Consider the following 18,556-nt stretch of genomic DNA (forward strand, 5'->3'; position numbering starts at 1 on the left):
GCACACCCTTTCCTCCAGAATTAGATTGAAGATATAGCAAATAAGAGTGGCAATATAGTCCGTTACCATCCTCAGTAATTTGTCAGTACCAGGTTCTTAGTCATTATTGATAGACAGCAATAATTTGTTCACCTCTTCCACACTCTCTTTCCAGAATTCAAAGCTACAATGCTCGTCTTTCATTATTTGGTCAGTAATGCATGCATATGACGGCTCTGAGTTTGTTGTTGGAATGTCACCCCTGAGTTTTCTGACCTTGCCAATGAAAAAGTAATGAAAGGGCCATTCCGACACTTTTCAATCTCATATTCATTATCTCCAGCACCATACCAGTGTCTTAATATGTGGAAATTAGGCATTTCTAGGATCTGTGGTTAAAAAGGATGCATAAAAGGGTAGGATTACACTTTTTTTTTTTTTTACTGTAATTTCAAAACCTGAAATGAGTTTCTAGCCAGAGGGAGGGTGTTTCCTTGCTCGCCACGTCACAGCAAACCTCATAGTGTTTGAAAATCATGTAATTAGCCGTAATCATGATCCCTGCTCCTCCTGGGCATGCTGCTTGTTCCGTTGGTGGTGGGATCTTCTGTCACGATCGTTGTTGTAAGAATGGACCAAAATGCAGCGTGGTTTGGGTTCATCAACTTTTATTATGAGAACCGGCACAAAAACAATAACGAGCACAGAAACGAACATGCAGCTTTGTCTTGCTCAAAGGCAACAATACAAAAACAAGATCCCACAACCAACAGGTGGGAAAAAGCTGCCTAAGTATGATCCCCAATCAGAGACAACGATAGACAGCTGCCTCTGATTGGGAACCATACCAGGCCAACCTAGAAATATAGAAACTAGAATGCCCACTCTAGTCACACCCCGACCTAACCCAAAATAGAGAATAAAGGATCTCAAAGGTCAGGGCGTGACAACAACATTCACACTGATTTTGGGGCTAGGCCAACTGTAAATTGTAGTCTGGACATGGACATGCCAAAAATAGTCAATAAGCAAGATTAAATTCACTACGCTATTGATAAGGCCTAAAAAGAGTGTATAATTCTAATAAAAAATGTAATAAAATGAAACATGAACTTCTTTTCAAAAAGCTATGTCTAAATACAGTTAGAGGCACCATAATAATACAGACAAGGCAAATTAGACTCTGAAAGGTTTTACACGCGTCAAACCTTTCACAGGAGCTGGATAAAGATCCAATATAAAGAGAAAGGGGGGAATGTCCACTCATCGTTATATTGCTCTGTCACAAATATTATGTTTTATGCACATCATGGAACCATTTTACAGATTATATTTTCACTTCTCCAGAAATAGCAGATTAAATTGCATTGGATTCAAGCCATGTATGTTCTCTCCAAACCCATGGACGATGAATCTTTTTAATGAGTTTGGTTTTTAAATCAAATGAAACAAAAATAATCAATCTGTTTTTTGAACCAACAACACTATTTCTAAATGGAATCAGGTCAGAAGCATAATATCATAAATCACATCTCTTGTTCCATAAGTATAGGGCTATGTGTGCACACATACAGTAGGCTTAGGGGCTCTTGGGCAGGAAGCATGGATGTTTGTCCTATCCATTGAATACAGTTTATTAAATAGTATACACTAACCCTACGATAGGCCTAGTTATCTCAAACATGTAGCCAATAGTGTTTTGTATGTTCGAGCCATGGAAAAATAGACTTTGTCTGAAATGTTATATTAAGATTAACCTACCATCGCCTGATATGGCCTGTTAGTAACTTTGCCACGTGAAAGGTAAACAAACAAACAGGCAAATAAATTAGGCTTCAAGTGGATTCAATACCAAGGACATTGATCGGAATTCCTGTGATTTGACAGTTAAGTCCAACAAATGAAAGTGGAAGATGCATTTTTTTTTAACAAAATGATAAAGGAAAACAATAAGCAGTCTATTGTAATAACTTGAAGTTCCTAAATAACCTTCCTACTGTCACTGACACCTTTCATTCAATGGGCATTGCATATACAGTAGGCCTAATGAGTTCAAACTTGCATGGACAAGAGTAATATTCAATATAAAGAAAAAAATGAAATTTCTGTTGTCTGTTTTGCTACTCATGATATTTTAATAAATTATTGGTTGTCCCTCCCCTGTGGCTACACAAATCTGATCATTTGGGGAAACTAGCTCATCACTTGGTGATCTTTTTGCTAACCTTTTCCCTAACCCTAACCTTAACCTTAACCTTTTACCCTAACTCCTAAACTTAACCCTAACCTTAACCCTAACCCCTAGCCTAGTTAATGTTAGCCAGCTAGCTAACGTTAGCTACCTAGCTAGAATTCATAACATATCATACGTTTAGCAAATTCATAACATATTGTACATTTTGCAAATTCGTAACATATTGTAAGTTTTTGCAAATTCGTAACATATAATACGAATTGTAATCCGTAACATATCATACGAAATGGGCGATGGACATCCACAAATGAATACATACCATACGAAACATATCATACGAAATGGAGAAACTTGGATTTATGAAGAGAACAATACGAAATGTTCTGAGACCAGGTTGCTACCCTAATATGTGCACCTTTTGGCAACATATTTCCTCCCTCTATGCTTCCCTTCCCTGATCTGCTTTTCAATAGTGCTTTTTCTGATTTATTTTTAAATGCATGATGTGTTTGGATTCCCTCATTTCTTCTCTGTTGTTGTTTGATTCGGGGCATTACTCAGCATTGGCTCTGACTCACCCATGTAAAGCAGTAATACTTTGTCTGGCTTCTTGGGGCAGCAAATGTCACTCCAGTTACTATTAAAAATAACCTTTTCCATCTGCATTGCATTTGTGTGGGTGATGGAGTTTTAAATAATGTGTCTCAAGGCACTAAGTTATCAGAACAAGCTTTATGCAATGCTTATTTATGTTTCATGTGTGTGTGTGTGTGTGTGTGTGTGTGTGTGTGTGTGTGTGTGTGTGTGTGTGTGTGTGTGTGTGTCAGGGTTGCAACCTGGTCTCAGAACGGTTCATATTATTCTGTACGTAAATCCGGGATACAAACCTTTAGTATGATATGTTATGTTTTGTATGGTATGTATTCATTTGTGGATGTCCATCACCCATTTTGTATGATATGTTACGAATTACAATGCGTATTACAAGTTAAGAATTTGCTAAATGTACAATGTTACGAATATCCTAAACATATGATACACTACATATTCTAGATAGAAGGCTAATGTTAGCTAGCTGGCTAACATTAGCTAGGCTAGGGGATAGAGTTAGTGGTTAGGGTTAAGGTTAGGGTTACATTTAGGAGTTAGGTTAAAGGGTTAAGTTTAAGGTTAGGGTTAAGGAAAAAGTTAGCTAAAAGTGTCAAGGTTAAGGTTAGGGGAAGGGTTAGCTAAATGGGTTAAAATTAGGCTTAGGGTTAGGGGAAGGGTTAGCTAACATGCTAATTAGTTGCAAAGTAGCTTAAAAGTGGAAAGTAGTTGGTTCGATCCCAGGCTGTGTCACAGCCAGCTGTGACCAGGAGCTCCATAGAGTGGCGCACAATTTGCCCAGCTCCGTCGCGCTCTAGCGACTCCTTGTGGTGGGACAGGCGCCTGCAGGCTGACTTCAGTCGTCAGTTGAACAGTGTTTCCTCTGACACATTGGTGCTGCTGGCTTCCGGGTAAAGCAATCAGTGTGTTAAGAAGTATGGTGGGTCATGTTTCGGAGTATGCATGACTCAGTCTTCGTCTCTCCCGAGCCCGTTGGGGAGTTGCAGCCATGAGACAAGATCGTAACTACCAATTGGATATCACAAAATTGGGGAGAAAGAGGGGTACAATTATATATATATATATATATATATATATATATATATATATATATATATATATATATATATATATATATAGAGAGAGAGAGAGTTTTTGACACACCTGCTCATTCAAGGGTTTTTCTTTATTTTTACTATTTTCTACATAGTAGACTAATAGTGAAGACATCAAAACTATGAAATGCACATTTGTAGTAACCAAATACGTGTATATAAAAAAAGTAGTAGGTAGTTGAAAAGTTGCTAATTAGGCTAAAATGCAAAAGTGGTCCATGATGATATTCGGATTCACAGACTTTGGGTTGCTAGACATTAAATTTTTTTGAACCTTTATTTAACTAGGCAGGTCAGTTAAAAACAAATTCTTATTTTAATTTGTATTATACGCCAACTTATCCACCTCAACCAACTACTTTCATTTTTGCCTTAAGTAACCACCTGTCTTATGTAGCATACCAAACGTAGCATATCATTCTAATTTAAGTGTCAAGAATTTACGTTACCTATGTTACGTCTAGTGTATGAGACCAGGCTGAGGGTAGAGAACCCATGAGAAGACCCAGAAAGAAAAACAGACTCAGGTGTATGTGCATGCCCTCAGATGTGCATACACTCACACATTCACACTGAAAAGTAAAACATATATCACATTTCTTCAATTGTCAACAAAGAAAGTCAACAAAGCAACAACAAAGCTATTTACAGGGTATGCTATAACAGACTGAGGCCAGGATTCAATAAAATGAGCGGAAACCCGCGGTAATAGACAAACAGATATAGTTTATGTCATTGCTTTTGTTTAGGCGGTGTCGGAGGTGTAACTGTGTTGGAGCCATCAAATCGTTGAGCGGCTGCTCTTGTGGCCATTGTCATAAAACCACACCCACCTTAAATCCCACCACGTTAGAAGTTCAGAACGAGAAAATGTAGGCTATGTAGAAATAATGACACTCATTCCGTTGTTCAAACTTGTAAAGCAGCTGCATTGATTCATCTACTAATGCGACTCAATGCATCCAAAAGCAATGTCAGTGATAGGTATAACACCAGGAGCCGCTTGTAGATTTGACAGCTCCAACGCAGTTACACCTCACACAAGCCTAAACAAAAGCAATGATAAGCTACTATGCATTTTGTCGTTTACCGTAGGTTATCAATGATCTGATTTAATCCTGGCCTGAGTAAACAGACTGACTCATATCTCTCATTATATTCCCCAGGTGTGCTCTATGTGATGGTGTCGTGAAATAATTATATTGAAAGGAGATTACAGGTTGGACCACTTTAATGGGCAAATTGAATTATGTTCTCCCATCTCTTATTTCTTTATTACCTGAACAACAAAGCTGAACAACAAACACACACATTATGTAACAGACACAAACAAAGGTTGCGTCTCAAATGGCTTGGCTCTTGTGCTATATTAGTTTAGCCCACAGACAGTTTCTTTGAGAAGCTGATGTTTTTATTCTATGAGAAAGAGAGACAGTTTTCCTGAGGACATTGGGAATACCATGGCATGGCATTTGGATGTCACCTCGCCATTCTGAGTCACGTCCACAGCCCAGGGCTGGTCCTGTTTCTATGACAGCCGCGTTATGCTGTCACGGCCGATAGGGAGTCAGAAGAAATGTTTTGGGTTTAGGAAGAGAAACAATGTGCCTGACAATATTTGAATGAGAGACAATATAATATTCAAAATTATGACTGAAGGCCTGAAGTCCACTCAGACATGGCCTGCTGGGCCTCCTTCAGGCTTTCCCTACTCTCTGGGGTCTTCTCTGTACTCCCTGATTCCCAAGGCGTAGGTGCCTCCTCATTCATATTCGGTCTTATCTATCCACTGGGACACAGAAAATGACAAATGCATATAATGAAAATGACATTTAACAGTAGTAGGCTACATTAAAAAAAACATAATTTTGAAGATCGTAATGAGTAAACTATTGATGTAAATTATTTGTAAATGCTTTGTGACTAACTGTATTATCCTGTACTAAAGCTCCTGTAAATCGCTCTAGATTAGAGTGTCTGCTAAATGACTAAAATGTAAATATAATTACCAATAAGATAGAATCTGTCAATGTCTGGATGGGTTGTCACACTGGTAGAATACAGTATAGGAATGACATAAAAAATGAACAAATCTATTGAGACCTAATCTGGGCAAATTTTTACTTCTCCTAATGAGGAGCGCCAGGTCTCCCCCGAGGTGGGGTAGTGTGAAGTCGGATGCTGTACGAGTCTGTTCTCCCTCGCTCCTCCACTCGTATTCTCTTTAGCTACCTACGCTCTGTAGTTTAATCACAGGTTAGGTATTCACTGTGGCTGGTGTAGGTTTGTTTCCATCTTTCGCCCACTCCATGACTCTCATAGGGGTGAGGAGGCAGGTACCGCTCCAGCCTGAAAATTCAACAAAATGAACTGCCTATGTGTAATGCATTCATATGAATGTATTTGTATAACCCTTTATAACGCCAAAGTACATTATAAGACTTCATAATGGATATCCATATAAGCTGACGATTTTACAGTGAACTATTCAATTATGAACGCTCCAGGGAAGTTGTATCGTCATGACATATGAAACAGTTCCATTGAGATAACGGAACAGAAATAACTGTATTTGAAGTTCACTTTAATTTCTGTGCTAGTTTAGACCGTTTTGTGAGGTGGTGCTAGGAAGGGGGGAAGAGGAGTCACTACCCATCATCGTTTGGTTCTGTCAGATCTGCCTGCGTACTGTAGCACTGCTAGAGACACGGGCTCCCCCATGTTTCATTTATCCTCCATTCTCTTTCTTATTTTTCCACCTCTTTTCTCATAACTATGCAATTACCAAGGCCCTTAACTCTAAACCCGTTTCTATTGTGAAATCCCAGGGATAGAGAATGTAGCTGCGCTGTCATCGTTTCAGCAGGATAGCGGTGGGTGGAACATATATTAAACGATAAATCCTCAAACTAATTACCCTACCTACATTCTCTTTTCCTTCTCACTGTGGGTGTAGTATTACAATATAAAGTTTTGTCCTTTGAGATATAAGGCAGTTGAACATTAAAAGTAAAAAATAATTGGGTATAGTTACAGTGCATTTGGAAAGTATTCAGACCCCTTGACTTTTTCCACATTTTGATACGTTACAGTGTTATTCTAAAATGTATTAAACTGTTTTCCCCCCTCATCAATCTACACACAACACCCAATAATGACAAAGGAAAAATCAATTTTTTTAATTTTACAATTTTACAAAATGTAAATATAAAAACTGAAATATCACAAGTATTCAGACCCTTTACTCAGTCCTTTGTTGAAGCACCTTTGGAAGCGGTTACAACCTTCTTGGGTATGACGCTACAAGCTTGGCCCAACTGTATTTGGGAAGTTTCTCCCATTCTTCTCTGCAGTTCTTCTCAAGCTCTGTCAGGCTGGATGGGGACAGTTATTTTCAGGTCTCTCCAGAGATGTTCAATCGGAATCAAGCCCGGACTCTGACTGGGCAACTCAAGGACATTGAGACTTGTCCCAAAGCCAGTCATGCATTGTCTTGGCTGTGTGCTTAGGGTTGTTGTCCTGTTGGAAGGTGAACCTTCACCCCCCAGTCTGAGATCTTGAGCGCTCTGTTGCAGGTTTTCATCAAGGATCTCTCTGTACTTTGCTCCATTCACCTTTCCCTTGATCCTGACTAGTCTCCAAGTCCATGCCGCTGAAGAACATCCCCACAGCATGATGCTGCCACCACCATGCTTCACCCTAGGGATGGTGCCCGGTTTTATTCCAGAAGTGATGCTTGGCCAAAGAGTTCAATCTTGGTTTTATCAGACCAGTGAATCTTGTTTCTCATGGTCTGAGAGTCCTTAGGTGCCTTTTGGCAAACTCTAAGTGGGCTTTTACGTGCCTTTTACAGAGGAGTGGCTTCCGTCTGGCCACTTTACCTTAAAGGCCTGATTGGTGGAGTGCTGCAGAGATGGTTGTCCTTCTGGAAGGTTCTCCCATCTCAACAGAGGAACTCTGGAGCTCTTTCAGAGAGACCATCGGGTTCTTGGTAATCTCCCTGATCAAGGCCTTTCTCCCCCGATTGCCAGCTCTAGGAAGAGACTTGGTGGTTCCAAACTTCTTCCATTTAAGAATGATGTAGGCCACTGTGTTCTTGGGGATCTTCAATGCTGCAGAATTTTTTTGGTACCCTTCCCCAGCTCTGTGCCTCAGCACAATCCTGTCTTGGAGCTCTACGGACAATTCCTTTGAACCCATGGCTTGGTTTTTGCTCTGTCATGCACTGTCAACTGTGGGACCTTATATAGGCTTGTTAGTAAGCATTTCGCTGTAAGGTCTACACCTGTTGTATTCAACGCATGTGACAAATACAATTTGATTTGATTTGATTAGACAGGTGTGTCCCTTTCCAAATCATGTCCAATCAATTGTATTTACCACATGTGGACTCCAATCAAGTTGTAGAAGCATCTCAAGGATGACCAATGGAAACAGGATGCACCTGAGCTCAATTTCGAGTCTCGTAGCAAAGGGTCTGAATACTTATGTAAATAAAGTATTTATGTTTTTTATTGTTAGCAAAAATTTCTAAAAACCTGTTTTCGCTTCGTCATTATGGGGCATTATGTGTCGATCGATGAGGATAACATTTATTTAATCCATTTGAGAATAAGGCTGGAAAATGTGGAAAAAGTCAAGGGTTCTGAATACTTTTCCGAATGCACTGTATAGCCTAACCAGTTTTTAGTGGTACTTTCACACCAAACATGCCATATAATATCACATCCTGGACATTGAATGTGACTGTTTCTTTATGATGTCCATACTGCTCGATGGCTAACGATTTGACCCCATCAAGTCAATTATCAAACAGATTGTGAGGGTCAGTCTTGTTATAGCAACGAAATTCACACAGATGTCAAACCCTGTTTTTTCCACTTCATCAGAAACAGGACTAGTAGTTTTCAATACTTCTTTTCCAGTAACATGTTTCTGTAACGTCCTGACCAGAGTTATTATGTGTTTTGCTTGTTTAGTGTTGGTCAGGACGTGAGCTGGGTGGGAATTCTATGTTGTGTGTCTAGTTTGTCTGTTTCTATGTCAGCCTAATAGGGTTCTCAATCAGAGGCAGATGGTAATCGTTGTCCCTGATTGAGAATCATATATAGGAGGCTTGTTTTGTGTTGGGATTTTGTGGGTGTTTGTTTCCTGTCTCTGTGATTGTCTGCACCAGATAGGTCTGTGTCGGTTTTTTCATATTTGTTATTTTGTATTGTTGTTTGTAGTGTTTTCACTTGTTCTTTATTAAACATGTTTAACACTAGCCGCGCTGCACTTTGGTCCTCTCCTTCACCCCTGGAAGAAAACCGTAACAGTTTCGAACAAGAATGAAACTGATCTCCTTAGCGTATTTTGTGTGAGTGCAATGGCCAATTCTGAAAACTTTAAAAGAGACTTGATTATCATGTCACGGTGGCAAATAAGAACAGCTCTACTGTATGATACCATCAAAGGCATTATGCACACAAATTAACCTGAGCGAGGCATTCTCCCTTTTTTTGAAATGCACAGCATTTATTTTAATAAAGTTACAAACGTATTTAGCAAAATTGAACACTGCTTTGACGGCTTTTAACAAAATACGTATACTTTTCCATCTATCTACTGTAGGGCGTCACAGACTCAATGGAAATGAAATTAATACACTTTACCCTGGTTGCCAACATCACCAAAATAACCTTTACAAGTGAAAATGTAATCTACAGATTGCTCAGGTGACTGCTCTATAGATGAAGTAGTCATACTGAGGGTGTTGGTAATGTAAAAATAGAATGTGTTAAAACACATTTTAAGGTACGGATATGACTGCTGTACTATCACATAAAAAAAAAGAAATACCCTGTTTTATACATGATATCATGATACAATATAATAATATTCAAAAATAGTTTGATAACTCCACATTACAAGCCTACCAGCTCCTTTGCAGCTCCAGTATATCACACAAGGCATCATACCAAAGAAAATAACTATCAAACGCTTTATATTCCCATATATAGTAGTTATCCATCCAGATGTTCCAATTGGTGATACAGAGACATGTTATCTCTCTCACTATGATTTGATCTTTAGTTTGAAAGGCACTCAATTGTGTAGGGGAGAGTGGGGTAAGTTGAGCCATTTTTTTACATTCAGCTTCACTCTGTCAAGGGAAATATAGTATTCGTTCTAACCAAGATATACCAAACACTGGGAACACATTCCTAATATTGAGATGCACCCCCCCCCCCCCCCCCCCCCCCCCCCTTTGCCCTCAGAACAGCCTCAGTTCGTCAGGGCATGGACTCTACAAGGTGTCAGAAGCATTCCACTGGAATGCTGGCCCATGTTGACTCTAATGCTTTCCATAGTTGTGTCAAGTTAGCTTGATGTCCTTTGGGGGGTGGACCATTCTTGATACACATGGGAAACTGTTGAGCATGAAAAACCCAGCAGCATTGCAGTTTTTGACACAAACCGGTGCGCCTGACACCTACACTGTTCAAAGGCACTTAAATATTTTGTCTTGCCCATTCCCCCTCTGATTGACACACTTACACAATCCATGTCTCAATTGTCTCAAGGCTTAGCAATCCTGCCTCCTCCCATTCATCTACACTGACAGAAGTGGATTTAACAAGTGACATCAATAAGGGATCATAGCTTTCACCTGGATTCACCTGGTCAGTCTATGTCATGGAAAGAGCAGGTGTTCTTAAAGTGTTGTATACTCAGTGTATTTCAGGATGTTGTGTATCCCTGAAAATGATCAAAATGATTGTAAACATTACAGTTTTGAAAACATCGCTTGTCCAAACCATTTTGGTGTCTTGGCAGCTGGACAGTGTAAGTTAAGCCGCCAACAAATGTCTGTACTGAATGAAATATGATCACTACCTTTTTATAACCATGTCTATCTTTATTTCCCAATCCTAATTCAACACAATCACAATCACTTTTTGTCTTTGAAACATTTTAAGCATCTTCTAACACAGGCTTTCCACCTAACAAACACATTGTATTTTTTTGGACACTTTTAACAGATGCCAGGCCCTGTTGTTACCTCATATCCCAGTGATAATGCCTTTAATTAAGCCTGGGAAGAAAACACTTCAATTTGATCAACTGGACATTGGCTCAACCTTTGGCCCAACTTACCCCATGGCCATTGGCTCAACTTATCCCAATGCAAATATGTTGACTATAATATTATTAGCCCACACAGCTAGGATGCACTTTCATGCTAGGTTTAGGACCTCATATTGATGCTTATCGAGACCCCAACTGAAGTATAAAGCAATTTTAAAAGTATCTACTTTGGTTTATATACCATGAAACATCTTAAAAAATTAACACAATACATTATTTTGACTTGGTGAAAATGCATTATTTTTTTTTGCTTACCACTTTTTCCATGTGGTTTCTTCCTTCACAGATGCCATGAAATAATGACCTCTTCCTAAATAGTTGGTCAAATTATACATTTTGTGTATGGTTTCCTAGAATCACATTTGCAGTTTCACTTCTAAAAAAAACTCCACGCTAAAATCTCACTTTCACTTGTGGAATTGCAAGTTCACATGAAAAACAATCACGTGACTATCTAATTAACAGGTTCACATGGAAGAAAACTCCAACTTTTAAAATTTCACTCTATGGGGTTGAAATAATATTTTTCTCCTCACATGTGAAAAGTTTGTGTTAACATGTTGCAGTAACAATGTAACAAGTAACAATGGAATTAGGGTGACCACACCTAAAAAGCCCAAAACAGGAGAAAGTGTGACAAGGGAATGATTTTACGGGACATTCGCAGGACAGTGAACCTAATCCATTTTTGGGGGCAGGTTAATGGATCACGTTCAAATGGTGACAGTTCTGCTATACAGTATGAAGGTCACTGCCTGTTAAAGGGGCAATCCTTAGCTGCTACATCATTTTTTTACTTAGAAATTAATATGTACCCATTGATTCTTAAAGACAACAATGTACAAATGCCTCATGAGCTTAGTTCAACTGTCGTACCCCATCAGAACCAAAAATATAAGCTTGTTTTATTCCAATTTTTGTAAACAAAGAAAATGTAAACAACCATTGTAAAGCCTAAAAAGATGGTTAAACCTACAATTCTGATATCGTGAATGGTCCTTGCATCCATAGGGTAGGCTATGGATTTGAGAGCAGTTGCATTTCTACAGCCTCCTCCCACAGATTTTCACTGAAACTGTGTCGGGGAGTAATAGTGTAACTGAGTAATACTGTAATTATATGGTGCAATCCTCTAGTGATTAAGTTACTTTTGTGCCATTAATAACAAGGAAAACTTCTGAAGTTGAGAACAAAATTCTTACTATTGCAACAACAACAAAAAACGAAACCCAAAAGTATTGAAAGCAAAACAAATATTGCAAGAAAAAAATAAATATGAAATTTATGAAAAAACAATTCATTGTAAAAATGGATGCAAAAATATTTTTCCGTGGAAAAAAACTTTTATGATAACGCAATCTTTCTGTCCTGCAATTTTCCCTATCTTTGGTTATCTTACCCTGGCCTTTCCTTTCACTGCCTTTTTCCAGTTGCAAGTATTGGCACATTCATTCCCTTTCTAAATTTCTATACTTTTGCATATTTTTTATATTCAATGTTATAAGATCTTCATCCAAAACCTAATATTAGATAAAGGGAATTTGAGTGAACAAATAACACAACAATAACATACTTATTTCATAAACAAAGTTGTGGAACACCCAATGCTCCTGTGTGAAAAAGTAATTACCCCCTTACACTCAATAACTGGTTGTGCCACCTTAAGCTGCAATGACTCAAACCAAACGCTTCCTGTAGTTGTTGATCCGTCTGTCACGTTGCTGTGGGGGAATTTTGGCCCACTCTTCCATGCAGAACTGATTTACCTCAGAGATGGGTCCCATTATGTCTGGCGAAAACCAAACACTACATTTCACAGTAAGAACCTTATACCAGCGGTCAAGCATGGTGTTGGTAGTGTGATGCTTAGGGGATGCTTTTCTGACTCAGGACCAGGACGACTTGCCTTAATAGAGGGAGCCATGAATTCTGCTCTGTATCAGAGAATTCTACAGGAGAATGTCAGGCCTTCTGTCTGTGAGCTGAAGCGCAGCTGGGTCATGCAGCAAGACAATGATCCAAAACACACAATCAAGTCTACATGAAAATGGCTAAAAAGCAAAACATTTTTAGTTTTGGAATGGCTTAGTCAAAGTCCAGACCTAATCCCAATTGAGATGTTGTGGCAGGACTTGGAACGATCAGTTTGTGCTTGAAAACACACAAATGTCGCAGAGTTAAAGCAGTTCTGCATGGAAGATTGGGTCACAATTACTGAGATACTGATAAACAACTATAGGAAGCATTTGGTTACAGTCATTGAAGCTTAAGGTGGCATAACCAGATATTGCGTGTAAGAGGGCAATTACATTTTTGTTAATTAAATAAATAAAATGAGTATACATTTTTTGTTTTATTTGTAAACTCAGGCTCCCTTTATGTAATATTATGCACTATTATTAAAATATGAAAAATATGAGAAAATTTGAAAGGGGGCCAAACTTTTTCACTGTAGAACCCTGCATCCCACTACTGCTTTGCCTCTAAAACTAAGCAGGATCATTCCCTGGATGGGAGACCAGATGGAGCTGGAAGTGGTAAATAAAATTCACATTTGGGGATATTTTTTTATGTGAAAAATTAACATGCAAATCTTCACAGGTGTCTAAAAACCACGTGTTTTTCATGTTTTTTTCATGTGTTTTTTTTGTGTAAGGGAACTCTCCCCTAGGCTTTTGGCCTGCACCTACATCATCTTAGCTAGCTGAGTCATAATTAGGGCATGCTACTGTGCACACCAACTAATTGGGATCAGACTTCAAACAGGTGGCAATATCTTCTAAACAAGTTATGACTCATCAACCAGTTCTTGACTTGGACATAAATAGGTGCTGGTACTCATTTGGGGTTCCGGTACTGTTTATATGGTGCAGGCACTCCACAATACTTTTGAGCTAATATTCTGTATATTCTATAAGAGGTGCAGGAACTCAAGCAATAGAACATTTGAGTCAAGCACTGCAATCAACTAAACAATGTTATAAAATATGAGGGCGGGCTGTAATGAAATGTAGTGAATCCTGGTGGTGTTGCTACACTATCAACATATATCAAAATCTAAATTGTCTTATCTAAAGTCATATGTGGTACACCTTGACATCACTCTGTCAAAACCACTCAGTTGGAATGAAAACATTTTACACTAATTAACATACTTAAATGAACTACAAGTGACTCACTGGCTTAGCAACAGTAATACATGACCCACATGACTCTCTGTCATATCTTCCCATTTAATGACTCGTCACCTTTTCCTCACTCATGTCACACCATGAGACAACAGAGCAACACTTAACCACACTCAACATTGCAAAAGTACGAAATCGATACGTAGCAGCAATCTCTTCTAAGGTCTGCTCAACACTCTCCGCTCTCCAACCATGACTCAGTACTTAGGTATGTAGGTACCTCAATGTCTCCATCTTGCCATAGTCAGGCAATAGCAAGGCCCTTCACTGGGTGGGTTTGGTGTTGTTGGTATCGGTAGCCCTGCCATTCTCCACCCTGCGGACGGAGGAGTTAAAGGAGCTCCTCTTCAAGATCTTGTTAGCCAGGTCACTGCATGTCTTCCTGTACTGGTTTCGGAGCAGTGAGTAGACAAAAGGGTCACAGGCTGCCTTGCTGTAGGCCAAACACTTGGACAGGACACCCCAATGAGGGCTTATGTGTCCTGGGGTGGAGAGCTCCACAATTCTGCCATGACAGACACACAGAATAAGTTATATTATTAACAGTGTTTAGCTTAACAGTGCTGGTCTATGAAACAAGTCATGTTTCATAGGCCACCGTACAGTGAAAAAACAACACAGGTGTCAAAAAATCTAATGTCCTGAGGAAACTCTTATTAATAAGCTTTCAAAAATGTCAACATTTCGCTTGAAAATGCCATGGCTCTGATTCGATAGTGAATGTTAGGGGATGTGGAGTTGCTCTTGTTTGTCTCATTGTGCTTACGCCGCTGTATAGTGGTGGTACACAAGGACAAGGCTTATTCTCAGAATGTTTAGGTAAGGTCACTGGTCGTGTGATTCACAGCAGCTATCAAACTCACAATAGGGATCTCTCCATCATTATACACACTGATGTGATCTTCTTCTTCACGGTTATTTTGTATCAGCTTCTGAAGGGTTGGAGCTGATTGAATGCAGGTTTAATGAGAAGTATCGTCATGGTCTCCGACTTACTCATAATCACACGTCCACTCATGGTAATTCTCTCATGGATTCTCTTTCTCTTATATTCTTTCTCCCTTGCCTGGGGTTTCATCCTATACCTCATGAAAAAATTAAACAGCATCTATGAACCTCTCCTTCTATGGTCACAACAAAATCACCCTCAAGCTGATTGATTAGTGATTTAGACACCGGATCAATTTAACATAACAAGATGAGGTTGTAGAAATTGACTATGGCCGACTCCAGTCTGAACTGAAATTCATTAGCACAAAGCAGTTGTCCTCATTGCACATTCGACAGTTTTACCCACTGGTCTAAAGCACACGTCATTTGTTCAGGCAGTAGACAACTTTCATTGGTCTCAGATGGGGAATTGACGTCATTGCAGCAGCCAATCTCACAATGTAACATTACCACACATGCACAGTGGTGTTGAGGATAGATCTGAACATCTGCTCACCTCGTAATGACGTAGGGGGCAAAGCACACCACAAACGTTCCAATGAATGTGCTGATCTTCTTGGTGGCTCTCTGCCTCCGCTGTCTCTGCTCATCCAGGCATCGCTGGCGCACACTACCAAAGGACAGAGGGGACCATTATAACCCCAAGGGACGTATAGGAGCACAGGTTTAAACATGGCCTCTCGAGTGGGATGAAGGTTGATGGAGAAAACAGCATGCTTCTATGGACAGTGTCAGAGCTCATACTCGGGTCAATGCCAATGGATTGTTCAAGATATATGAACAGTAACACATCCATTATGTAAATCAAGTCCAATTCCAGGTCCATACTTATTCTTTAATAGACTGGTAATAACATGGAGTTGACCTCAGCATATCTTAGAAAGATGAAGGAAAGATAACGTAAAAGAAAGTAACACTGACAGTGAGTGCACACACATTAATTGACTGATTTGAGGCTAATTTAATTATTTTAGCTATGTAATGTGGAGGTGATTGAAAAGGGATCATCAAATACAGTAAACCATTCATGACATGGATCTTAACTATATCCAGAAATTATTACACATGCTATTATCCTAGCATCTATGATGTAGAGAGAAAATGCTTCAGGGTGATTCAATCATATCTCTCCTCACATCTTTCTCATCCCTCTCACTGAACAGCTCTTTGAATGTTTGAGGTAAACTGGGCAGAGTAGGCCTAAACTGATCGAATATCTCATCTCAAAGAATGTCAAGAATGCACATCAGAGGTTTTGATGTATTACATTTGATGAAAACTATTGTTAAAATGCGGAATGATTTTTGCTTTTCTGTATGTAGGTTATTGTAATGTTGGGCATGAACATAGTATTGCCTATGACAAAATATCAAAATGCAAGGCAAATTTAATGACAATTCGTTAACTAACTGCCAATAATGCCTGTCTGGACTATTCAACTCATGAATATAAATCACAATTTATAATGGTTTTGATCTGTATGTGAATAGTTTTGGGGTTGGAATATGTTTGTGTCATTTTAGTTTTGATAAAGAGGCCTGAGATCTGAGACCGGAACATTGGACCAAACCTGTGGTGCTGAAATCAATCGTAATGCCACTGAAGTCACAATTTGTGGGCTAATTTTTTAGGGGATAGATTAGCTTTAATGATACAGATAGACCATGGTTTATATCAATGCAATTGTGTTCATCATTTCTAATGCCTCATATATATTTTTTGTAAATATACTGTATATTTTCACCTTACCACCCCACCACTAATTGAAGTAAACTAATGGACAACAATACTATTTTACATTATCTTTTTTGTTTGATCGATTGATGATTTACTATGCTTTTTCAAATCACCCTGCAGCGCTATTTGCAGAGTTGGCTCTATGTAAATGTTGCAATTCTTCAACCATTCCTGAACCTGCGACCAAAAACAAGCTACACATGGGCAATACCAAAACAATTGTAAACATGGGCTAACCTTAAAATATGTAACAAGTAAATGAATCAGACAAGGACACCTCAACAGTAGGCTAAACAGCTTACCTCGGGTGAATATCCACAAGCAGCAATAAGGTCTGCATAGTGATCACGTCGATGCGTTTACAGTGAAAACGCGCAACTTTCAGCACTTTCAGGTACGTTACACACAACACAATCAAGGTCATGAGAAAAGTGAGCGAGTGTAAAACCACAGTGTAGATGATGAACTGCGTCTTAGTGTCACTTGCTCTCGCATTGCAGAGCGTACAGGATGCGTAAAGGTGATGGTACCCAACCCAGGAGAGGCAAGTGGCCACCATGGAGAAGGAGAGCGAGTGTAACCACGTGTATGCCAGAGCTATCACTGCGTCCCGGTGTCGTATTCTGGAGTGGTAGCTTAGCGGAAAAACCACCGCTACCCATCTATCAATGCTCAAAGCCCCCATACTGAGCATTGAGTTCGTGGTGAGAAAAGTGTCCAGGAAACCCACAGTTTGACAGAACCCGCTGCTTCCAGGGTTTCCTTTGTTGATAAGTCCGACCAGAGTTAGAGGCATGGTAGAAACGGTAAGAAACAGGTTGCAGAAGGTAAGGTTGAGGATAAACAACCCGGGAACCTGCTTTCGAATCTCCGGGTTGTACAGAAAGCAGATAGCCACCACCACGTTGGACAGCAACGAGACAACGATGATCACTACTACAAACAGAAAGACAGCTATGTCCGCTATGTGCATGGTGCGTGTGTCCCGCTCAAAAATATGGACTTTTGACAATTGAATCCATCGTCCAGCCTCGGAAATAAATTAAAGATAGCATTGTGCTGGAACTACGAGGTCCAAATACAAACATCCGACACAGTGTCACAATTATAATTCGTTGTCCTTCTCGTGTCTCCATGTAACGATACAGCCGGCTCACTATGTGGAGTCGCAAGGAAGGGCATCCAAGTATTAGGGATGTTATGTGATGCGGACTGAACCACTGTCTCCGGGGACGGGTGATAAACAAATAGAGACACCCCTGCACGTCTGGCTGCAGTTAGTTTCCAAGTATTATGGATGTTGTGTGATGCGGACTGAACCACTGTCTCCGGGGACGGGTGATAAACAAATATAGACACCCCTGCACGTCTGGCTGCAGTTAGTTTCCAAGTATTTCTTCCTTGCCGTTGCTCGCGCAATGATACCTCATTGCGCAATCGCGCAGTGCACTGATGGACAGCTTTGCAAACACGCAGCGCAGTCTCTCCTATGGTCTGTCTCCGGGGATCCTTCTGTTCTATATATATCACCCCTCACCTACACTCACATGCTGCACACTCGATCGCCTCCCCAAGCTACCAAAAATAGATTTATTTAAAATTAGAGCATCATGCGTAAAGTGTCGACTCATGTCACTGACACCTACAATTTGATGAACGTGCAACATATTGAT

At 39.7% G+C, this 18,556-nt stretch overlaps 1 protein-coding gene across 1 annotated transcript; it reads right to left on the reverse strand.

Moving 5' to 3' along the window:
* Positions 1-14,226: 14,226 nt before the first annotated feature.
* On the reverse strand, positions 14,227-18,208 carry LOC129857723 (G-protein coupled receptor 26-like). Its single transcript, XM_055926238.1, has 3 exons — positions 17,186-18,208; positions 15,643-15,756; positions 14,227-14,700 (listed from the first exon to the last, which is right to left on the reverse strand). The coding sequence occupies exons 1-3, from the start codon at positions 17,854-17,856 to the stop codon at positions 14,460-14,462; spliced, it is 1,026 nt and encodes a 341-aa protein (XP_055782213.1). The 5' UTR covers positions 17,857-18,208; the 3' UTR covers positions 14,227-14,459.
* Positions 18,209-18,556: the final 348 nt, after the last annotated feature.

This window comes from Salvelinus fontinalis, chromosome 1 (assembly GCF_029448725.1).
Source record: "Salvelinus fontinalis isolate EN_2023a chromosome 1, ASM2944872v1, whole genome shotgun sequence".
Taxonomy (NCBI): Eukaryota; Metazoa; Chordata; class Actinopteri; order Salmoniformes; family Salmonidae; genus Salvelinus; species Salvelinus fontinalis.

What these genes read in the sequence shown, in the direction of transcription:
- LOC129857723 (XM_055926238.1), bottom strand. Translation starts at nt 17,856, where the DNA reads ATGCACATAGCGGACATAGCTGTCTTTCTGTTTGTAGTAGTGATCATC. An exon ending in CTTGTGGATATTCACCCGAG is followed by an intron (nt 15,757 to 17,185) that starts GTAAGCTGTTTA and finishes GTCCTTTGGTAG; the next exon opens with TGTGCGCCAGCGATGCCTGG. An exon ending in GCCCCCTACGTCATTACGAG is followed by an intron (nt 14,701 to 15,642) that starts GTGAGCAGATGT and finishes CTGTCATGGCAG; the next exon opens with AATTGTGGAGCTCTCCACCC.